The 18,492-nt window shown below is 32.3% G+C and overlaps 1 protein-coding gene across 21 annotated transcripts in view; it reads right to left on the bottom strand.

Moving 5' to 3' along the window:
• Positions 1-18,492, bottom strand: part of RICTOR (RPTOR independent companion of MTOR complex 2) — a 107,414-nt gene that overhangs the window by 43,969 nt on the left and 44,953 nt on the right. For 20 of the 21 annotated variants that reach the window (XR_004961745.1, XR_004961746.1, XR_004961752.1 and 17 more), the window contains 5 exons: positions 14,681-14,745; positions 13,827-13,958; positions 8,967-9,030; positions 4,265-4,391; positions 79-248 (listed from right to left, as the gene is read on the bottom strand). Coding sequence is in view for 5 of the 21 variants with exons in the window: in XM_036280463.1 (XP_036136356.1) it covers positions 79-248; positions 4,265-4,391; positions 8,967-9,030; positions 13,827-13,958; positions 14,681-14,745 (558 nt within the window). In the remaining 16 variants the exon portion in view is untranslated. Of the gene's footprint in view, positions 1-78; positions 249-4,264; positions 4,392-8,966; positions 9,031-13,826; positions 13,959-14,680; positions 14,746-18,492 lie in introns of those variants that run through there. The other variant, XR_004961756.1, reaches the window with a different exon arrangement.

Raw genomic sequence — 18,492 nt, 5'->3', positions numbered from 1 at the left:
ATCTACTAACTTAAAAATGGAAAAGAGTTGTACTTAAAATCTTATTTTAAAACTAGTAAAGAATATTAAAGTTCCTACCTCTAATTCTACATCAGCTCGCACATATTGTCGGGTCTTTGGATGATTAAGGAGGTGCAAAATTGTAGTAATGAGGGCCTCATTTATTCGGCTTAATTGGCAATCGATCACATTTTTCAAGATGGTGTTTAGTCCACCTCGAAGGGCCACCACCTCTGGGTTCTGAAGTGCTAAAAGAAAAAGAAAAAACATAATATATTATATAGGGGAAAATTAATAAAAAGTAATTAGAAATCTGGGGTTTTATTTTAAAACAACTTTCTGACTTGAAAAACTTTCTAGTCAGACATTTAAAAAGGCATGTTGAACCTGCCAGTGTGGCTCTATGGTTAAGCATGGACCCATGTACCAAGAGGTCACTGGTTAGATTTCCAGTCAGGGCACATGCCCAGGTTGCAGGACAAATCCCCCCAGTGGGGGGTATGCAGGAGGCAGCCAATCGATGTTCTCTCTCTTCGATGTTTCCATCTCTCTCTCCCTCTCCCTTCCACTCTCTCTAAAAAAAAAAAAAAGGCATGTGGATAAAATATACCTAGTAAGAGGTAGTGAATATACTTCCAAAACTGATTCTAATTTTTATGTCTCTGAATTGTTATTTTATATCCTTTGTATTTTACTGGAATGGTTTTTCTGTCCTGCCAATGGCAAGGACTTTTTTATATAGTGGGAATATTAGCCCTTTATCTGTTTCAAACCTTTTATTGAATTTGTAATTGTACTTTAGATTTTAAACTCAGATTTTAAGCTCAGGAACTCCTTTACTTCAAAGAGCAGGCACTTCATTGTATGCGTGCACAAACATGTGTGAGTTCATGATGAACACTGCAGTTTTCAACCTGTCAGAAAACTCAGTTTGGCTTAATATAAAATCAGTTTTTTTTCAAATGTTTAATTATCCCAGCACACTTCCCAAACTGATTTTTATATTTTCAATGTACTAAAGTTTTCTATACGCCAGGGTCTGCCAACTCTTTTGCATTTCTCTCTCTTCATAACCTAGCTTAATATTAAGTTTTATTAAAATATACAGGAGCTGGCAAAAGTAGGTTCACAGTCGTGAGTATGCAAAACAGCTTATTCATGTATTATTTATTAATCATTTATTTATTTCCTTTCCATTCCATTTAAACATTTTCAAAAATGTTTTCATGGTTGATCTTTCCTGTTCCAGCTGAATTACAGAATTAGGTGTCTTCTCTGATTTTTTCTTAACTGAGGTATAACTACAGTAAAATGCACAGATCTTTATGGTTGTAGTTCAAAAAATTTTGAAAAATGCCTATACCCTTGTAATCAATATCTCAATCAAAATATAGAACTTTCATCATGCTAGAAGTGTCCTTCAGATCACTTTTCAATCAGGTCCCTCTGCTACACAGGTAACCAATGTTCTCATTTCTACACAAATAGAGTAAGTGTGCCTTCTTAAAATCAAGTGGACAAATTCAAAAGTCAAAAGCACTCCCCGTCCTGACCAGTTTTGCTCAGCGGTTAGAGCATCAGCCTGTGGACCAATGAGTCACGGGTTCAATTCCTGTCAAGGGCACATAACTTGGTTATGGTTCGGTCCCTGGCCCTTGTAGGGGTCATGAGGGAGGTAACCAGTTGGGGTAAGTCTCTCCAACATCTATGTCTCTGTCTCTGTCTCCCTCCCATTCTATCTGAAGATAAATAAAAAAATGTCCTCAGGTGAGGATTTTAAAAAACAGTACTTCCCAAACACACACACAAGTCAATATGTTTTATTAAGTTTATTTGTTGTAAAGTTTTATTTTCTACTTTGGAAATAGTATGATTTTTTCTATTAGATTTACTGATTATTGCTAAAACATAAATCTATCAAATCTATTTTCACGTTTCCACTAAATACTTAAGTTTTGTTTTTCAGGTAATTCAGAGTTTCCTAATATTATCATCTACAAAGTAATAACGTCTTCTCTCTAATATGTAAACCTTATTTATTACCTTGTCTTACTAACCTGACTAGAAATTTTTAAACAATGCTAATTAAGAGTTAAAAAGATATATTTGTACAGATCTACCATTAAGAACAGTTTGGTGCTGATTTGAGATATTCTAAATGTTATCAAAGTAACCTTCTAATTATTTTACTTTATATTTGTGTGTATGTGGGTATATATATAAATGCTAGTTTCATTAAAAAATTGGTAGGTTTCCATATTTTCACGGTCTCAAATTACACTATATAAGAATTATCTCTTCCTTGAAACAATTTTGTTAAGACAAAACTACCTGGACAAGTCTTTTTGGAGGCAATTATTTCATAAAGCACTTCAGTGGCTTTAGACTATCATGTTTTATATTTCTGAGTCAACTGGAAATTCAAATTTTCTCTGTAAATCCATTCATTTCAATAAGATTTATATATATATACACACACATATATATGAGTGTGTGTGTGTATAAACTATTCCAAAATTTAATAAACTCCTATTATATTCTCTTTCTTACTTCTTATATTAACCTTTTGCTTCTCTGAACTTTGAGGTTTTAAAATATTATGTATGTGTGCATGTTTGTGTATCATTTCTTCCTTCTTCCAATTAACACTGGTTAGATTAAATAATCTATCTTGTTCTCTAATTAAGACTCCTAATTTCATTGTTCCATCCCTTCTGCTTACCTTAAAATTTTTTCCCTTATTCTTCTATTTCTTGGGTTCACTAACTTGTTTTCATTACTTTTTGCTTAATTATAAAAGCATTTTATGATGTTATCTCTGAGTATAATTTTCCAGGCTTCCCATACATTGACATGTAGTCAAATTTTTATTTTCAAAATTTCCTTAATCAAATTTGACTTTGTTTCTAAATCAACAGGTATTGTGAACAGTTGATTCTTAAATCCTTAATGGTCGATTCTTTTATTTCTTTAGATTAAAATTTTGTTATTAATTTATTTATTATATTAAGAGTGAATGTGACCTATACCATTTCTACTTTTAGTGGGGAAAAAATATTATCTTGTTATTTAAATTATATCTCTTTGGTTGTAAGTGAGGACGAATTTTTTCTTTTTCTTAAATCCTTCCCTGAGGATATTATTCCATTATCCTCAGATGGAGGGAGAAGGGGAGGAGGGGGAGGAGAGAGAGAGACAAACATTCATGTGAGAGAGACACATCAACTGCTGCCTCCCGCACGACCTGGCCAGGACTGGGGACCAAACAGCAACACAAGGCATGTGCCCTTCACTGGAACTGAATCTGTGACTCTTGGATCTGAAGGCCAACACTCTAACCACTAAGCCAAACCAGCAAGGGTGTGAGGATGAACTTTTTAAATATGCTGTTTGGCCATGTGTTTCTTTGAGATTTATCTATCTTTTCTATTGCTCTGTATCTAAATAAGTTATTTACTTATCATGTGTGTTACATTTATTTTTTTCTTTGTTCTGGCACTGTAGTATGTTTTCTTGACTCCTTATAATAAAATCTATAGCTTCTGAAATCTGATTTCCATTGTAATTCAAAATTCTTCTTCTTTACAATGATCAGTAAATATCCACTTTTCTGTTTTTCCACTTAAGACTTCAATTTTTTTTGCATTTAGAATTTCTTTTTTTTCATCCTCACCCGAGGACATTTTTCCATTTTTTGTACAGATAGAGTGGGAGGGAGAGGAAGAGAGAGAGAGAGAGAGAGAAACATCGATGTGAAAGGGACATATCGAGTGGCTGCCACCCGTACAACCAACCAGGGCCGGGGACAAACTGCAACCGAGGTACATGCCCGCAGCGGGAACCGAACTTGGGTCTCTCCAGACCACAGGCCGACGCTCTAACCGCTGAGCCAAACTGGCCAGGGCTAGAATTCCTTTTTTTTTAAACGTATGATGGATTGTTGTTTTAAACCCATATCAAGATATCATATGGCTAACTGATATCTGAGAGCCAGATTTTAAGAGATTTTATTGTAATTACCGGAACTTGGGCAATTCTTACATACTAAATTTCATGATGAGAAAAACTTTAAAATTTATAGTTTTAAGGTCACTTTGAAATTATTTGTTAAATAGCAAGTCCTCTACGCCCTACTCCCCTATCAGGAATGTCTTAGTTTTTCATATCTTTGTGCCAGTAACAAAAGAATTTATGTATTAAAGGCATTAAGCAAAGTTACATATTCTTTCTAAAATACTATGTTTTTATTACTCAAAATTCTAACCTAGTTCACAGATAATAGCAATGCATGCTCGGACCATTCTGTCTCTTTCTTGAAGTCCATCATTTCCAACTGCTATTAGTGAGTTGGCTACAGAGCTAGGAAACAAGGAAGCATTCACAGTAATCATCTGTAACAGAGAGAAATCAGAAAAAGAAGTTACTTACTTCATAGTACATTTTTAAAACCTACTTTTTTCAAATTGAGGTTGTTAAGGCCATTGAGTATTTATAAGATTCAGGCATCAATTTTAATCTTCTGCTTCATATGAACATTTCAAAGAATATAACTTAATAATTGATGCAAGTAATGTTAATATCATTACCATAAAAATGGGTTGGTTTTTTTCCCTGAGTCCAGACCATAAATTAGTTGAACAACAAGATATAATGTTTCTGATACTAAGCTTCTCTAGAATAGAACCTATAATTTAAACTTCTCAGTACATAGACAAAGTACATTAGTGGGGACAACAGCTGTCAACATACTACTGTACTATGACATACCTGACTTCCTTTCCCATATACCCATTTACCTCATCATCTCTACTCTCTTCCCCACCAAACTCACTGACTTGGCCCCTCATTCTTTCTCTCTTTGCTTTAATAGATGCCCAATGACCTCCCTATCTCTATCACTTGTTGCTATTCCAAAAGGCAAAGTTAATAATCTATAATCTATTTTTAATATTTCAAAAATTATGATAAAAATAGTATTTATCTGGCAATAAATTTTGGATGAATTTCACTTTAAAAAAAAGTTTCACTGGCAATAACATATTTGGAAAACTGAAAATAGATAACATATATCATCAGTTTGGAAAACAAAAAATTATGGAGTTAATGACTTTAATAAATAAAGACTATTTGGTAAATAAAGTAGTTCAAAATAAGTCCCTGAAATGGGAGAAGAAAATGTTTTCTTCTATTTGGATGGTGATAAAATATTGGGGTAATTAGCCTGTCCCAGATGTTAGTGGATTTATAATCCTGATGAAAAATAAGATTTGTGCTATGAAACAATTAGAGGATGCAATATAACTAAATTAAACATACCTAGTTAAGTACTATGACAAATCAAAGTAAAGATCTATATTGGCTAGAGTACTTTTAAATGGTTTATGTTGTTTAAGAAGTATTATGTAATATTACAAAGTTCAATTGAAATGATAGGATACTGTTCCACAACCATGAAACAAAGAGATTTCCAATAACTATAGAATCTACAAAAGTTTTCACATTCACTTCTTAATCAGTATTTTCCATTCATCAAAAATGTTGGAGAAGAAGGGAAGAAAAGGGAAAGGAGGTATAGAAAACTGATCTTTCTGGATGAGAAAATTCTAACTTCTTAGGACATTAAAATGTATTTTAATACTTACTGATCTATTATTATGCTTAAAAGAAACTTATGAGAAAATTTTCCCCCAAAATAAAACATAATGTGTTCTGAAAAGAGCTGGCTAGGAAGTCAGGCCACTTGGCTTTCAGAACCAAATCTACCATTAATAAACTGTTGTCCTGGCCAAATTAACCTTCTCAGTGCTTCTGTTCCCTCCTTTATAAAAGAAGGATGTGTATGATCAGATGATTTCTAGAATTTAAAGTATAAAATTCTATTCCCTGAAGCTTAAGTGTTATGAAAAGGATACAAATGAAATCTCTATTCTTATTTTCCAGGGAAATATATGCAAAGAAACTCTTACTTTCTGTGCAAATCAGAAAATACTTTTCTCATAAATCAATGAATACTCAAAAAAGGAAAAATCATAGACTTTATCTCTATAAAAAGAAAAGTTTAGCCATCTTTTTAGGCATGATAGGACAAACAGATATAAAACAAATTAAAGAACATGAATAGATAATAATTTGTAAACTGCTATAAAGGAATTAGAAAGACAGAGTTCTGTAAGAGGAATAACTGAAATATGAGCTGAGACTGAAAGATGAATATAAGGTAGAGAATGATAAAAATGAAATAAAAAGAGTAGGAAAGAAATAATGATCATAATAGTGGTAGAGGGCAGCTTGTCCAAACGCATAATGGCATAATGAGACAGGTTATAATTGGTTAGACCAAAAGTTGGATCTGAATGCCAAGGTAAGCAGATTGTGCTTGATACCAAAAATAACTATGGGCCAATATAGGTTTGGAAATCCAAAAAACTAAGTTCTTGCACTGGCTCTGCCAACATCTTGCTGTGAAACAAGGGCAAACAATTTCCTTAAATGGATCCCTTCACAATTATAGAAAAACACCACAAAACTAATATATCAATCTCTTATTACATGGATAAATTATATATAAAGAAAATGATGACTTACAATTTAAATAGGATAAAGAAAAGCAACAGGTGACCAATGAAAAAACTATACAGAAAATTACAGAGGTAAAAACAAGGAAGGATTGCCTGAACTAGAGAGACAGGGGTAAAAAAAATCACAGATATGGAAAAAACAACAACAAGAAAACAAACAAAAACCTTCCAAATGATTGAAATAAGTGAAAGAGAAGGAAAAGTAACATGTGTATGTGTTAATTACTCATAGAGCAAGTTATCTTAAAAAAATACTTTTATAGAAAATTTTAAAACTTTTTGAATGCATACAAAAAACCCACAGTGACCTAGCAATTATATTATCATTAATTTCTATTAGCTCAGTTGCCAAGATGTTACTGGAGGAAAAAAAAGTGTTTGCTTTGGTTGTTAAAAGTACTAATGACATTATAGTTCCTCCGGCCAATAGAGGCCACTGTTCATTCAGCAAGTGTGCTTTCCCTTTAACTGCTAACCAAGGAGGAACCCTGTGCCACAATTCTTTCTCGGAGCCTATACTTTACCACCAGATAAAAGCAATTTTCCTGCTCTTGGATTCACAACTGTTATCTGCCACAAATTACTATGTACTTCAGAAGATAACACAACAGAATGTAATTTTGTAATGGCATTACTAAACTGTATTCAATAGTCTGTTTACTTTTACTGGGTATTTTATAAATTGTAACTTGTATAAAAATTTTACAAAACTGAAACAAAATATTCTCTAAATAAATAAAAAAATTAATTTAATTGTTTGGATCCATTTAGAGTTGTCTTTTCTTGTGAATACAATTTCTAGAGCCATAATTCTCAAAAGTATGGTCCCGGAAATTGAGGTACCTAGGACATTTTCAGGGATTCTGCAAAGTTAAAATCATTTTCATAATAAAACAAAGATATTATTTGTCATTTTTAACTCTCATTCTCTCACAAGTATATACTGAAGTTTCCAGAGGCTCCACTGCATGTGAAATCACACAGACCGAATGCAAAAGCACACATGGTAATTCAGCTATCTCCTACCCAGTTATTTCAGAGATCTGCAAAAATCTAATAGAATACCACTCTACTCATTAGTTTTCTTTATAGCAAATACGGATATTTTCATTAAAATGTTATTTATGTTTACATGTAAAAAGTATGTTATTTTAATATGTTAATGTGTATTTTAATTTCTCAATTTAATTCCTAGTGTGATAAACATTGACATAAATAACTCCAATAACAAAAAATTTATTCTAGGTTCTTCAGAAGCTATTTTATTTTCTTATCTTGCGTTCTCAAAATCAAGGCAGTACAAGAGACTGCATAAATAAATATCATGAATCTAATTTTTAAATTTAAGTTTAAAAAGTCAAACCATGGTCCCAATAAAAGTTTACCTGCAACAAAAGTTCACAATCCTCAGTATCACTCTAATAAAATTGTAAACATCTCTTAAGAACAACTCATCCATTTATTATTCCTTACTCTATGTTCACCAATGGATACTATTCCTAATCACAAGTTAGACAAATTGGAAGAAAAAGGATAAAAAGGAAATCCAGTTAATGTACAAACTCAACACTGCACCATCTGAAGCATGCACTAAATTCCAAGGTGGGGAAAGAGAAGAGCTAAAAAATTTAATGGCTAAATAATTTTAGATGTTTTTACACCAAAACAAAGATACACTTCATGAGTCTCATGAATGTTTAGAATCAAACATAATACTTTACGATGAAACTATATGGTAAAATTCTTACACAAGCTATGTCCTAACAAAGTTAACTCAGTTCACTCTGTTCCTCTGCCCTTAGGGTATTACATTATATTAAACAACAAAAAAATTCCTTGAAGGCCTCTCATTAAAAGCATTATGAATTAACTGTAACACATTCCTTGCAGAGTTTAGATTCTGACCTTTTATCATATACAATGGCCTAAAGTGCTTATCACAACTGCCTATAGATTGCACCCAAATTCATCTTCAAAACAACTAGCGATAACTATGTGTGGTATCCATTTAACAGTATTAACTCCAAGCATACAATTAAGAGAAAATCAGGGAAAGGAGCAAGTAGCCCTCTTTCTCAATAATATATCAAAACGGCAATTTCATTTACATGTCTACTTTAAAGGGAGAATTATTCTTTACAATGAACATTTTATAAAAAATATTGTCCTAGCTATACCTAATCACATAGAATTACACAAATATTTTATGCTCACCTTGAAGTTTAACAGATCTATTTAACTCATATGTAATTTTAATAAAAATGTTTAATGAGAATTTAGCCTTTCAATTTTAATAGAAATATTTCACAGAATAGTCTAACTCTAAAAATGAAAAATACTTAACATGACAACCATATATCTGCCTTCACTCTTAGACATGGAGCATACCTTTCTGACTAATCGAAGTGCTTGTGTCCTCTCTACCTCGTTGCTCTGCTGTATGTCAATGCACCTAAATAATACACAAAATAATTATTGATAAAAGTCTTAACAGTTTTTTGTAAAACAGTATCACTAGATCAGACCCATATTTGTAATATCAATATGGTATTTAAAATTTTAATACACGTAAATATGTAGTACCAGTTGATATTTAGTTAGTTAGCTTACATATCTCCAGTGATAAATACTTATTATAATAAAACATTTCAAAAGTACTTCATTTCAAACTCTAGGAAAGTAGATAAGAATTTAGCAAATAATTCACAGAATTACATATGTCTACACAGAAATAATAAACATACAGCAAAGTACCAGAAATCTACTGAAAAAAAAATTCATCTGTCTGATAAAATTCAGATATTTTATAAAAACTGTGAAAGGAAGATATTTTAAGCTTACAATTTAGTTTGTGATTTTTAACCAGGGCCTAAATTTTATATAGAGGATTGAGCAAAAGTAGGTTTACAGTTGTGAGTACATGAAAGTTTATTCTTGTATTACTATTTATTATTATTGTATTATTTTCCTATAAGCAACTGTAACCCTATTTTTGCCCCACTTCTGTATTATGACTAAGTTAAAAGTCTTATGTATTAGCCACAATAATTCTATTTTACCAAAATATAATTTGAAATCTGAGTGTACTTCAAAAATTAACACTCAAATATCACTTAATTGACGTTTCTCTCTAAAATTTATTAAATTGTTCAATTTCTAAAGTCTTTTATTTATGTTGCAGAATAAGTCATTTTTACTTATATTTATGCAGTTCATTATTCTAATCAATACTTTCTATATGGATAGTTTACTATTCTAAGAGCATTTCTTCTCTCTGTATATAATTAATCTAGGGCAATTTTGTTAAAAAAGTAAATAGATACAGAATTCCATTTCTGGTCGCAACAGAGAGGCTAGGCTCAAATCAAGCTTCTTGCCTAAAACAACTATAAAGGTTGAACTAATTGTAAAGCCACTGTTAAAAAGGGCAATGGATAATAACCCCTAGAAAGAGAAGCACAAATTCCATATCAATCCCAGGCTTTGTCCCTGGGGGCCCTTGTCAATCCTCAGTTTTAGGGGAACAGAGTCGTAGCAGGAAGAAGTCTTGTTGGACTGAAGGGGACAGGTTGAACTTCAGGACAGCCAAAGCGGCTAGAACTTGAAGAAAATCCCATAGAGAAGAAAAAATAGGAAAGGGAGCACAAATTTGCATGCAGTCTTCTCTTAAAGGTACTTGTCAATTTCTACGTTGTGCAAAACAGGGTTATAATCCAAGAAAGCAATCTAAAAGCTACTGTGGAGAAGCTAAGGAATTCAGCAGAAATTCAGCAGGTACATAATACTCTAAAATAGATGATTAGGCCTCAAGTCTGGTCAAGGTGAAGGGGTACTGCTGAATATTTACACTTTCATTTGAAATCCCAAACAGCCACTTCCTAGAGCAAAGGCAAAGCTAAACCCATCAGTGTGATACACCAACATTCCAGAATAAATCTTAACTCTCTTAAGGGGACAATAATATGATCCAGAGCCAGAAGTGTTGAATGTACATCCAATCAGATAATAATATAAGATATGCTTTAAAACAAATGAAGGGTCAAGTATAAACAAAAAAGTAAAAGAAAATGACAATAGAAACAGCACACACATTGGAATACAGAGCTCTCTGCATAACTATGATTAATATGCTCAAGAAAGTAGAAGATGAAGGAATAAGTAGAGACTAAAAATCTTTAAATAAAAGTAAAATAAATCACAGAAATATAATAACTAAAATTGAAAATTCAAGAGACTGATTTACTAGCAGGATGGAAGAATAAAAAAACCACACTGAAGCACAAAGATTAACAAAGGATGAAAATACAGTAAGGGTATCAGAGACAGGTGGGACAGTGAATGGATGAACAGATTCAACTTACATAGCTGGAGTACCAAAGAGGAGAAACTATAACAACAAAAAAACACCTTTTAAAGTAGCCTGAGGAAAAAAGACATATCACTTACAAAGGAGTAACAAAAATAAAAAAAAAACTTTTTACTGTTCAACAGGTTAAAAAAAAAAAAACCAGAAAACTTATTTGAAGCATTGAAAAATAGTAACCAGACATAAAAAAAATTTTTTTTAAAAAGCCTTCAAACAAGAAGGCAAAATAGAGGCAATTACAGACAAAAGATGAGAGAATTTATCTCCAGTAAACCTGCACTACAAGAAACAGCAATGAAAATTTATCAAACAGATAAAGTGATCCAAGATGAAAGTGTAAAAATACAAAAACGAAGAATATTGGAATGCATATATAATGTAGGTAAATATCAATAGTTGCAGTTTAAAACAAGAATAGTACTATCCTGTGGGGTTACAAATATATGTAGAAATAACAAATACAGCAATAACAAAAAAAGGGGAAAAGATATAGTTAAATAGTAAGAGGTTTCCTGCATTGTGCTGGTTGTAATAAAAGTGACAGACCTTAATGTGTGAAGGATACATGCTGTAATCTCTAGGGCAACTGCTGAAGACATTAATAGAAGAGAAAAACTCAATTATTCCAATAGAAATGAAAAAGGGGAAACAAAAGAACAAAAAACAGATGTGACAAATAGAATACAAATAGCAAGATAGCAAACAAACTAAAAAATATGAAAAACTGATAACCAGAAGACAAATTCATATATATAATCACATTAAATAAAGCCCAGAAATCATGTATATAAAAAACCACTAAACATAGTCTAAACACTTCAATTAGAAGACAAAGATGTCAAACCAGTTAAAAACAAAACCTATATGATGTTTATAGGAGAGAAACTTAAATGTAAGGACAGGAAAGATAGAAAGTAAAAGAATGGGAAAAGATGTATTACCCAAGCCTTAAGAAGAAGAAAGCTGGTGTAGCTATATTTAAATAACAAGAACTGACACAAGTAAAAATATTAGCAAACCAAATTCAGTTATACATGAAAAAGATGTGACATCACGAACAAGTGTTTACTTCAGGACTGCAAACAAAAAATAGGAAAAAATCCATTAAAAGCCTACAGCAAGTTTCATAAATAAGGACAAAATACTGAACACTTTCAATCTGAGTTTAGGAGCAAAATAAAGATTTCCACTACCACCATAATAAAATGCTCATCATATGCAATTAATGCTTATGTAATAGAAACTCAAAAATAATTTTAAAAACAATTAGAATTGAAAGTGAATTTAGCAAGATAAACAGATAAGCGGTTAATATATAAAAAATACACTATTTTTCTATGTTAGTAAAAATGATGAGAAAAATTAATTACATTAATAAATAAAAATATATAAATCATAAAAATATACCTTAAATAAACATAACAACTATGTGCAAGACCCCTGCACTGAAAACTACAAAATGTTTTTGAAAGAAATTAAAGTTCCAAATAAATAAAGGTTTGGAAGATTCAACATTATTAAGATGTCAATTCATTCCAAATTAACCTAGAGCTTCAATATAATTACTACTAAAATCCCAGAAAGTTTTATAGATATGGACAAGATGATTATAAAATTCATATGGAAATTCAGAACCCAAAACAGCCAATAAAGTCTTGAAGAAAAACAGTCGGAGGACTTACATTAACAGGTATCAACACATTATCAAGCTGCAATCATTAAAACAGTGAGAAACTGGAGCAAGAGACAAACAGACCAACTAAAGAGAATAAAGAATGCAAAATTACATCAATATTTATCTGTTACCTGATTTACAACAAGAGTGACACTAATCTAGTTGTGAAAGAAAATATTTTCAATAAATGCTGCTCATATTTATTGGAATTCAATAAAGATAAAAATCAACTGTTACCTATTGAAATATATTTAGGAATAAATCCTTTAAGAGAAAACATAGACTATCATCTTTCAAAGAGACCTAAAACATTAACTGTAAAATAAATGACCTCTAAATTGAACTTTATTAATTAAGAAAAGTGAAAAGGTAAGGTAGACTGATTTGGAGAAAATATTCTCAATATGCATACCTAAATAGACTCATATATAAAAGACACCAAGAACTTCTAATACAACAAGATAGACAATCAAATGAGCAAAAGATAAGAAGAATACCCAAAGAGTCAACAAGCAGATGAAAGATGCTTAAACATCACTACTCATCAGGGAAATGCAAATCAAAATCATAAAGAAAATTCACAATGAAAACCACAGCCAATTAAAGACTGAAAATTCCAAGTGCTGATGAGGATGAAGAGAGACTGGAACTCTCAAATTGCTGCTAAGAATGTAAATCAGTACAAATCATATTGGAAAACTGCTGGCAGTTATCTATTAAAGCTAAATATACATAAACTTTATGAACCTGCAATTCTACTCCTACTATTTACCTGAGAGAAATGAGGGCATCTCTATGTCCATCAACAACAGAATTGTACAGAATGTTAGGGATGTTTTATTCAAAATAGCCAAACGCTGAAAATAACTCAGAAAATCAGCAACAGAATGGAATAAATTAATTGTGGTCTATTAGTAACATAAAATACTACACAGCAATTTCCAATATATGATGTTTAAGAACAGGAAAAACTAGTCTACAATGAGAAAATTCACAATAGTGTTTATTATTGGTTGGAGACACAAGGAAACTTGACCAAGATGCCGAAAAGATTCTGTATCTTATTCAGAATAACAGGGACAGCTGTCTGTCTATAAAAATGATCAGACTTTACACCAAAAATCTATACAGTTAATGGTAGGTATGCTAAAACTTAACACATAATTTTTAAAACATTTGAAAACATAGACAGCTCTCAAAAAATTACCTGGCTATTAAATAGTCTACTTTCAATTTAAGCACCGTCTGCAGAATACTGGAGTCTTGGATGAGATACCGAAGAGCGCGTAGCCCTGCTGCCCGCACTTCTTTCGCTTCGTTTAATAAAGCTAACCGCAAGCTGTTTGGAAACAAAGAAAGAGTTTTGCTGATGGAGTTTCAAATACATGTAAAATTATGGTACAAATTCTTCTTCAGTTGAAATAAGCAAAACTACTAGTCATTTTACACATATAAAAATAATTTGCTGTAATCCATGGAACTTTACTAATGATATTTTTTCATCTGTGCTTCCTTGATACATTCTCACCAACCAAGAAAATGTTACTGAGCTTTGTCTTACCTTCTGTAGTTTATATAAACAATGGGACATTAAATATGCCTTCTCCAAGTTGTTACACGAATGACACTATAATCTATTCCCTTCTATCTACCTACCTGCTTCCACACCGCTAAAAAAAATCACTGGTTTAAACCAATAAATAAAAATACTTTATAATGACAGTAGGCACTGATTATTTATGTCAATTTTAATTCTTAAGCATGCCAAAATGATTGTTGTACTACTATGTTATACCTCTATTAGTAATAAGCATGAGCAAATCAAGTTTGCCATTTAGAAGTTTAAATTGCAGAAGTCCAGGTATCTTTCAACATTAGCTTTGGTTCTTTATATTTGATCACTACAAAACATCAGAACAGGATAACAAATAAAATTTTGGAAATCCTCATTTCTGTAGATCAAATATGAGGTGTTAAAGTATTCTAATTTTAGTTTAAAATTCTAAAATTCATATTATTAGAATCCAGAAGAGGTAAGAGAAGAAACTGAACTATACTTACCAAATTATAATATCCTCATAGTTAAAACCCAATTTTTCTTCACTGTGGCCAATATCACAAAGAAGCTGTCAGAAAAACAAAACAAATATGTGTGTATTTGTTATATATTTTTTGCCTATATACATTACTCTTTTAAACTGGAAAATAACTTTTTTTTTTTTTTTTTATCCTCACCCGAGGACATTTTTTGTTCAGATAGAGTGGGAGGGAGAGAGAGGAAGAGAGAAAGAGAGAAACATCGACGTGAAGGGACACATCGAGTGGCTGCCACCCGCACGACCAACCAGGGCCGGGGACAAACTGCAACCGAGGTACGTGCCCTTAGCGGGAACCGAACCCGGGTCTCTCGGGACCGCAGGCCGACGCTCTAACCGCTGAGCCAAACCGGCCAGGGCAAAAATAACTTTTAATAAAATTTTTAAAAATATGATTCTACTGTTCAAATATGCAGATTTATTTTTATCATCGTATTGTTTTGTTTTTATTTGATCTGCCCATTTTAGGTTTCTTTAATCTTCCTTTCTGGACTTCATTTGAATTAACCAATTATTTTGGATTATTTTATTTTCCCCTCAATAATTTCACTATTCTTTTCGTGGTTACCGTAGAGACCACAATATGCATTCTTGACTTACTGCAGTCTAACAGAAAGTATTACTTTATTCTGTCTTTAATAATGCTAGACTCTTGCCCTGGCCAGTTTGGCTAAGTGGTTAGAGTCCAGGGTTCGATTCTGGGCAAGGGCATGTACCTTGGTTGTGGTTTGGTCCCGGGTCCTGGGGAGGGTTGTACGGGAGGCAACCAATCGATGTGTCTCTCACACACCCACGTTTTCTTCTTTCTGTCTCTCTTTTACTCTCTCTCTCTCCCACTCCCTCCCTCCCTCCTACTCTATCTGAAGATAAATGGAAAAATATCCTCAGGTGAGGATTTCAAAATAAATGAAAATAAAAATGCTAGATTCTTATAACACTTTAATATCATTTACTATCTTCTCCTTTCACTTTGTTACTTTTTTTTCTACCTCTAATTTAAACCCCATAAAGTATCTGTTATTTATGTTTTTAGTTAATATTTAGTCAATACCAATTCATAAATATTTGCTCACAAACTGACCTTTTCCATTATTCTTCATTTCAGGGGTACCTTAATGGGAAATTCTTCCTATAGCCTGAAGAATCCTATTTGTTGTTCATTTGATTTTTTTGGTGTTTTCATTTGCTTAATTTTTAGTCAAGGTTGCTAGTAATGGATTCTTTTTATTTTTGTTTGTCTGAAATAAATTTTTCTTCCTTTTTGGAGGATATTTTACTAGATTTATAGATATTTAGGTTAGGTAATATTTTCTTAAAACAGTTTCAAGATGGTTTCTGTTGAGAAGTCTGAAATCATTCTTACTGTTGGCTCCTTTGACTCCTTTCATAATTTTTTTCTTAATCTCTGGTTTTCAGAAATTTTACTTTCAAGTGTGCTTTTCTTTGTATCTGTCTTGATTATGAGGGAAAACAGAAATTCCTGAATCTCTTGATTAATATATTTTAGTAGTTTTAGGAAGTTCTGTACATTATCTTTTCAAAATTACTTCTGTTCAATTCTCTCTCTTCTATCCTTCTGGTATTTCAAATGTCAAAACATTTTATGTTTCGTACAAGTCTCCAAATCATCTTTTTTGTTTTCTCCATTCTAACCCTGTACTCTCTATTTATTTGTTTTTTTGATATGTCCAATCTTCTACTATACCTATCTAATGAGTTTTTAATTTTAGATATATGTATTTTTCCTTTGTTACTTTCCATTTAATCTTGTACACATCCAGTACTGTAATAAAAATCATTTTTATCTCTTTTCTCCATAGTTTCTTCTATTTTTACATATTATACATATTTTAAATATTTAAAGTGCTTATTTAACTAAGTGGAAGTGAATGATATGGGTCATTCCTGGGCCTGTTTTTTTTTTTTTTTCCTTTATTGATTTTAGACAAGAAGGGAAAGGGAGAGACAGACAGAAACATTGATGAGAGAGAACATCGACTGGCTGCCTCCTGCCTGCCCCCTACTGGGGATCGGGCCTACAACCTGGGCATGTATCCTGACTGGGAATTGAACTGGCAACCTCTTGGTGCGTGGGTCAATGCTCAACCACTGAGCCACACTGGCCAGATGGGCCTGTTTCTATTATTTGTTTTTCCTTTGGTCCTAGTCCTATAAGTAATGTTTTTTGGTGGATCCTACAATCTTTGTACATAAAAACTTGCAAAGATTCCTGATGATATTATCTTTCTCCAGAGGAAGGTTCATCCTTCTCTCTGTTAGGCCACTGAACACTGCTGAGTCCAGATTAGACTGCTGCCCTGGTAAGACTCAGTCTACCTCTGGTTTTTCCGTTTCCTCCCTATCCCCCCAAATTTCAACTGAAAGCTCTTCAGGGAACTAGCTTGAAGAAGAACATAACTAATTTGTGTCTTACAAAAAACATGACAAGCTCCACCCTGATTTTTAAAGATTTTCTGCTTAGCATTTTAAGTTTTCCTTATCAGGTAGTCCCAGGATATAGCAAATATATGAAGGAGAGAATCTTCTTATATCTGATTTCTCCTAGGTCTCCACCAGAGCTCTGTACTACTGTTCCTGTCTTTCAGCAACAGTACTTCTGGGCTTAAGGTATGAATCCTTAGCTTCTTGCCCACAGCAGAAGTTGTTAGAGAACTAAGCTCACCTCCACAAGATTCCTCCTTCTCTAAAGGTTTGGTTCCTACACTTCTTGTTGCCTGAACAGTTCCCTGCTGCCTTCAAACAGGCTTTCATTAAGAACACTGGTCTAATACTAGCTACCTGCATTCCACCTGAATGACCATATGCCACTTTAATGTAGTCTGAATTTTAAAAACTGACTTTTATATAAAAATAATATAAAAGTTTCTCAAGTAATTAATTAGACCTAACTAAAACATATTAAAAAGGTCAATCATTTAATAACACTGAAGAATCAGAAGCATTTCTACGTGCTATTTTATTATTCTTTCTCAATAAGAAGCTATGAACATCTTAACCATACAGAATAAATCAACCAAAGTCACCATCACACATCTGCCTCTGAAAAATAAATGGACCCAGAAATGTACAGCTAACCCTTAAACAACACAGGTTTAAACTGTGTGGATCCAATTATATGTGGATTTTTTTTCAGTAAGTATATTAGGACATGTTTTGGAGATTTGCAACAATTTGAAAAGACTTGCAGACAAACCACCTAGCCTAGAAATAATAATAAAAAAAAAAATTTAAGAAAAAGTTATGTATAGCATATATGGAGACATTAGTCTATTTTATCATTTACTACTATAAAATATACACAATAACATACAGTAGGCTTTTAGTAGTTAAATTTGGGGAGAGTCAAAAATTACATGCATTATGTTTGACTGCACAGGGATCAGCGCCCCTAATCCCCATGTTGTTCAATGGTCAACTGTATTTCGAAATGCAAAATACTGTAGTAAAAAGCTAATGATATAAGCTCATTATCCTATTGGTAGGATTCTTGTAAATTTTCCTACCCAATTTCTTCTTTAGAGGCCAAAAAAAAGATGTTTCAAATAGAACAAGGTTGGGAGTAGGAATAGAATCCCCCTCAGATATTATAATATTTTCATAGTATGGATGGAATATATAAAAATGATCACTTTATGTAGTGGAAAAATTCTGTGTATAGGTAAAAAGGCAAAACAAGCTAAAATGCTTCTCTTCACAGGTTTCATCCAAAATGGTTTCACTGGTATTATTATAAAATCTTTAAAATTCTGAACTATG

The sequence above is a fragment of the Molossus molossus genome, unplaced genomic scaffold, assembly GCF_014108415.1.
Source record: "Molossus molossus isolate mMolMol1 unplaced genomic scaffold, mMolMol1.p scaffold_m16_p_3, whole genome shotgun sequence".
Lineage (NCBI taxonomy): Eukaryota > Metazoa > Chordata > Mammalia > Chiroptera > Molossidae > Molossus > Molossus molossus.
This window is presented reverse-complemented; position numbering and strand designations above follow the sequence as displayed.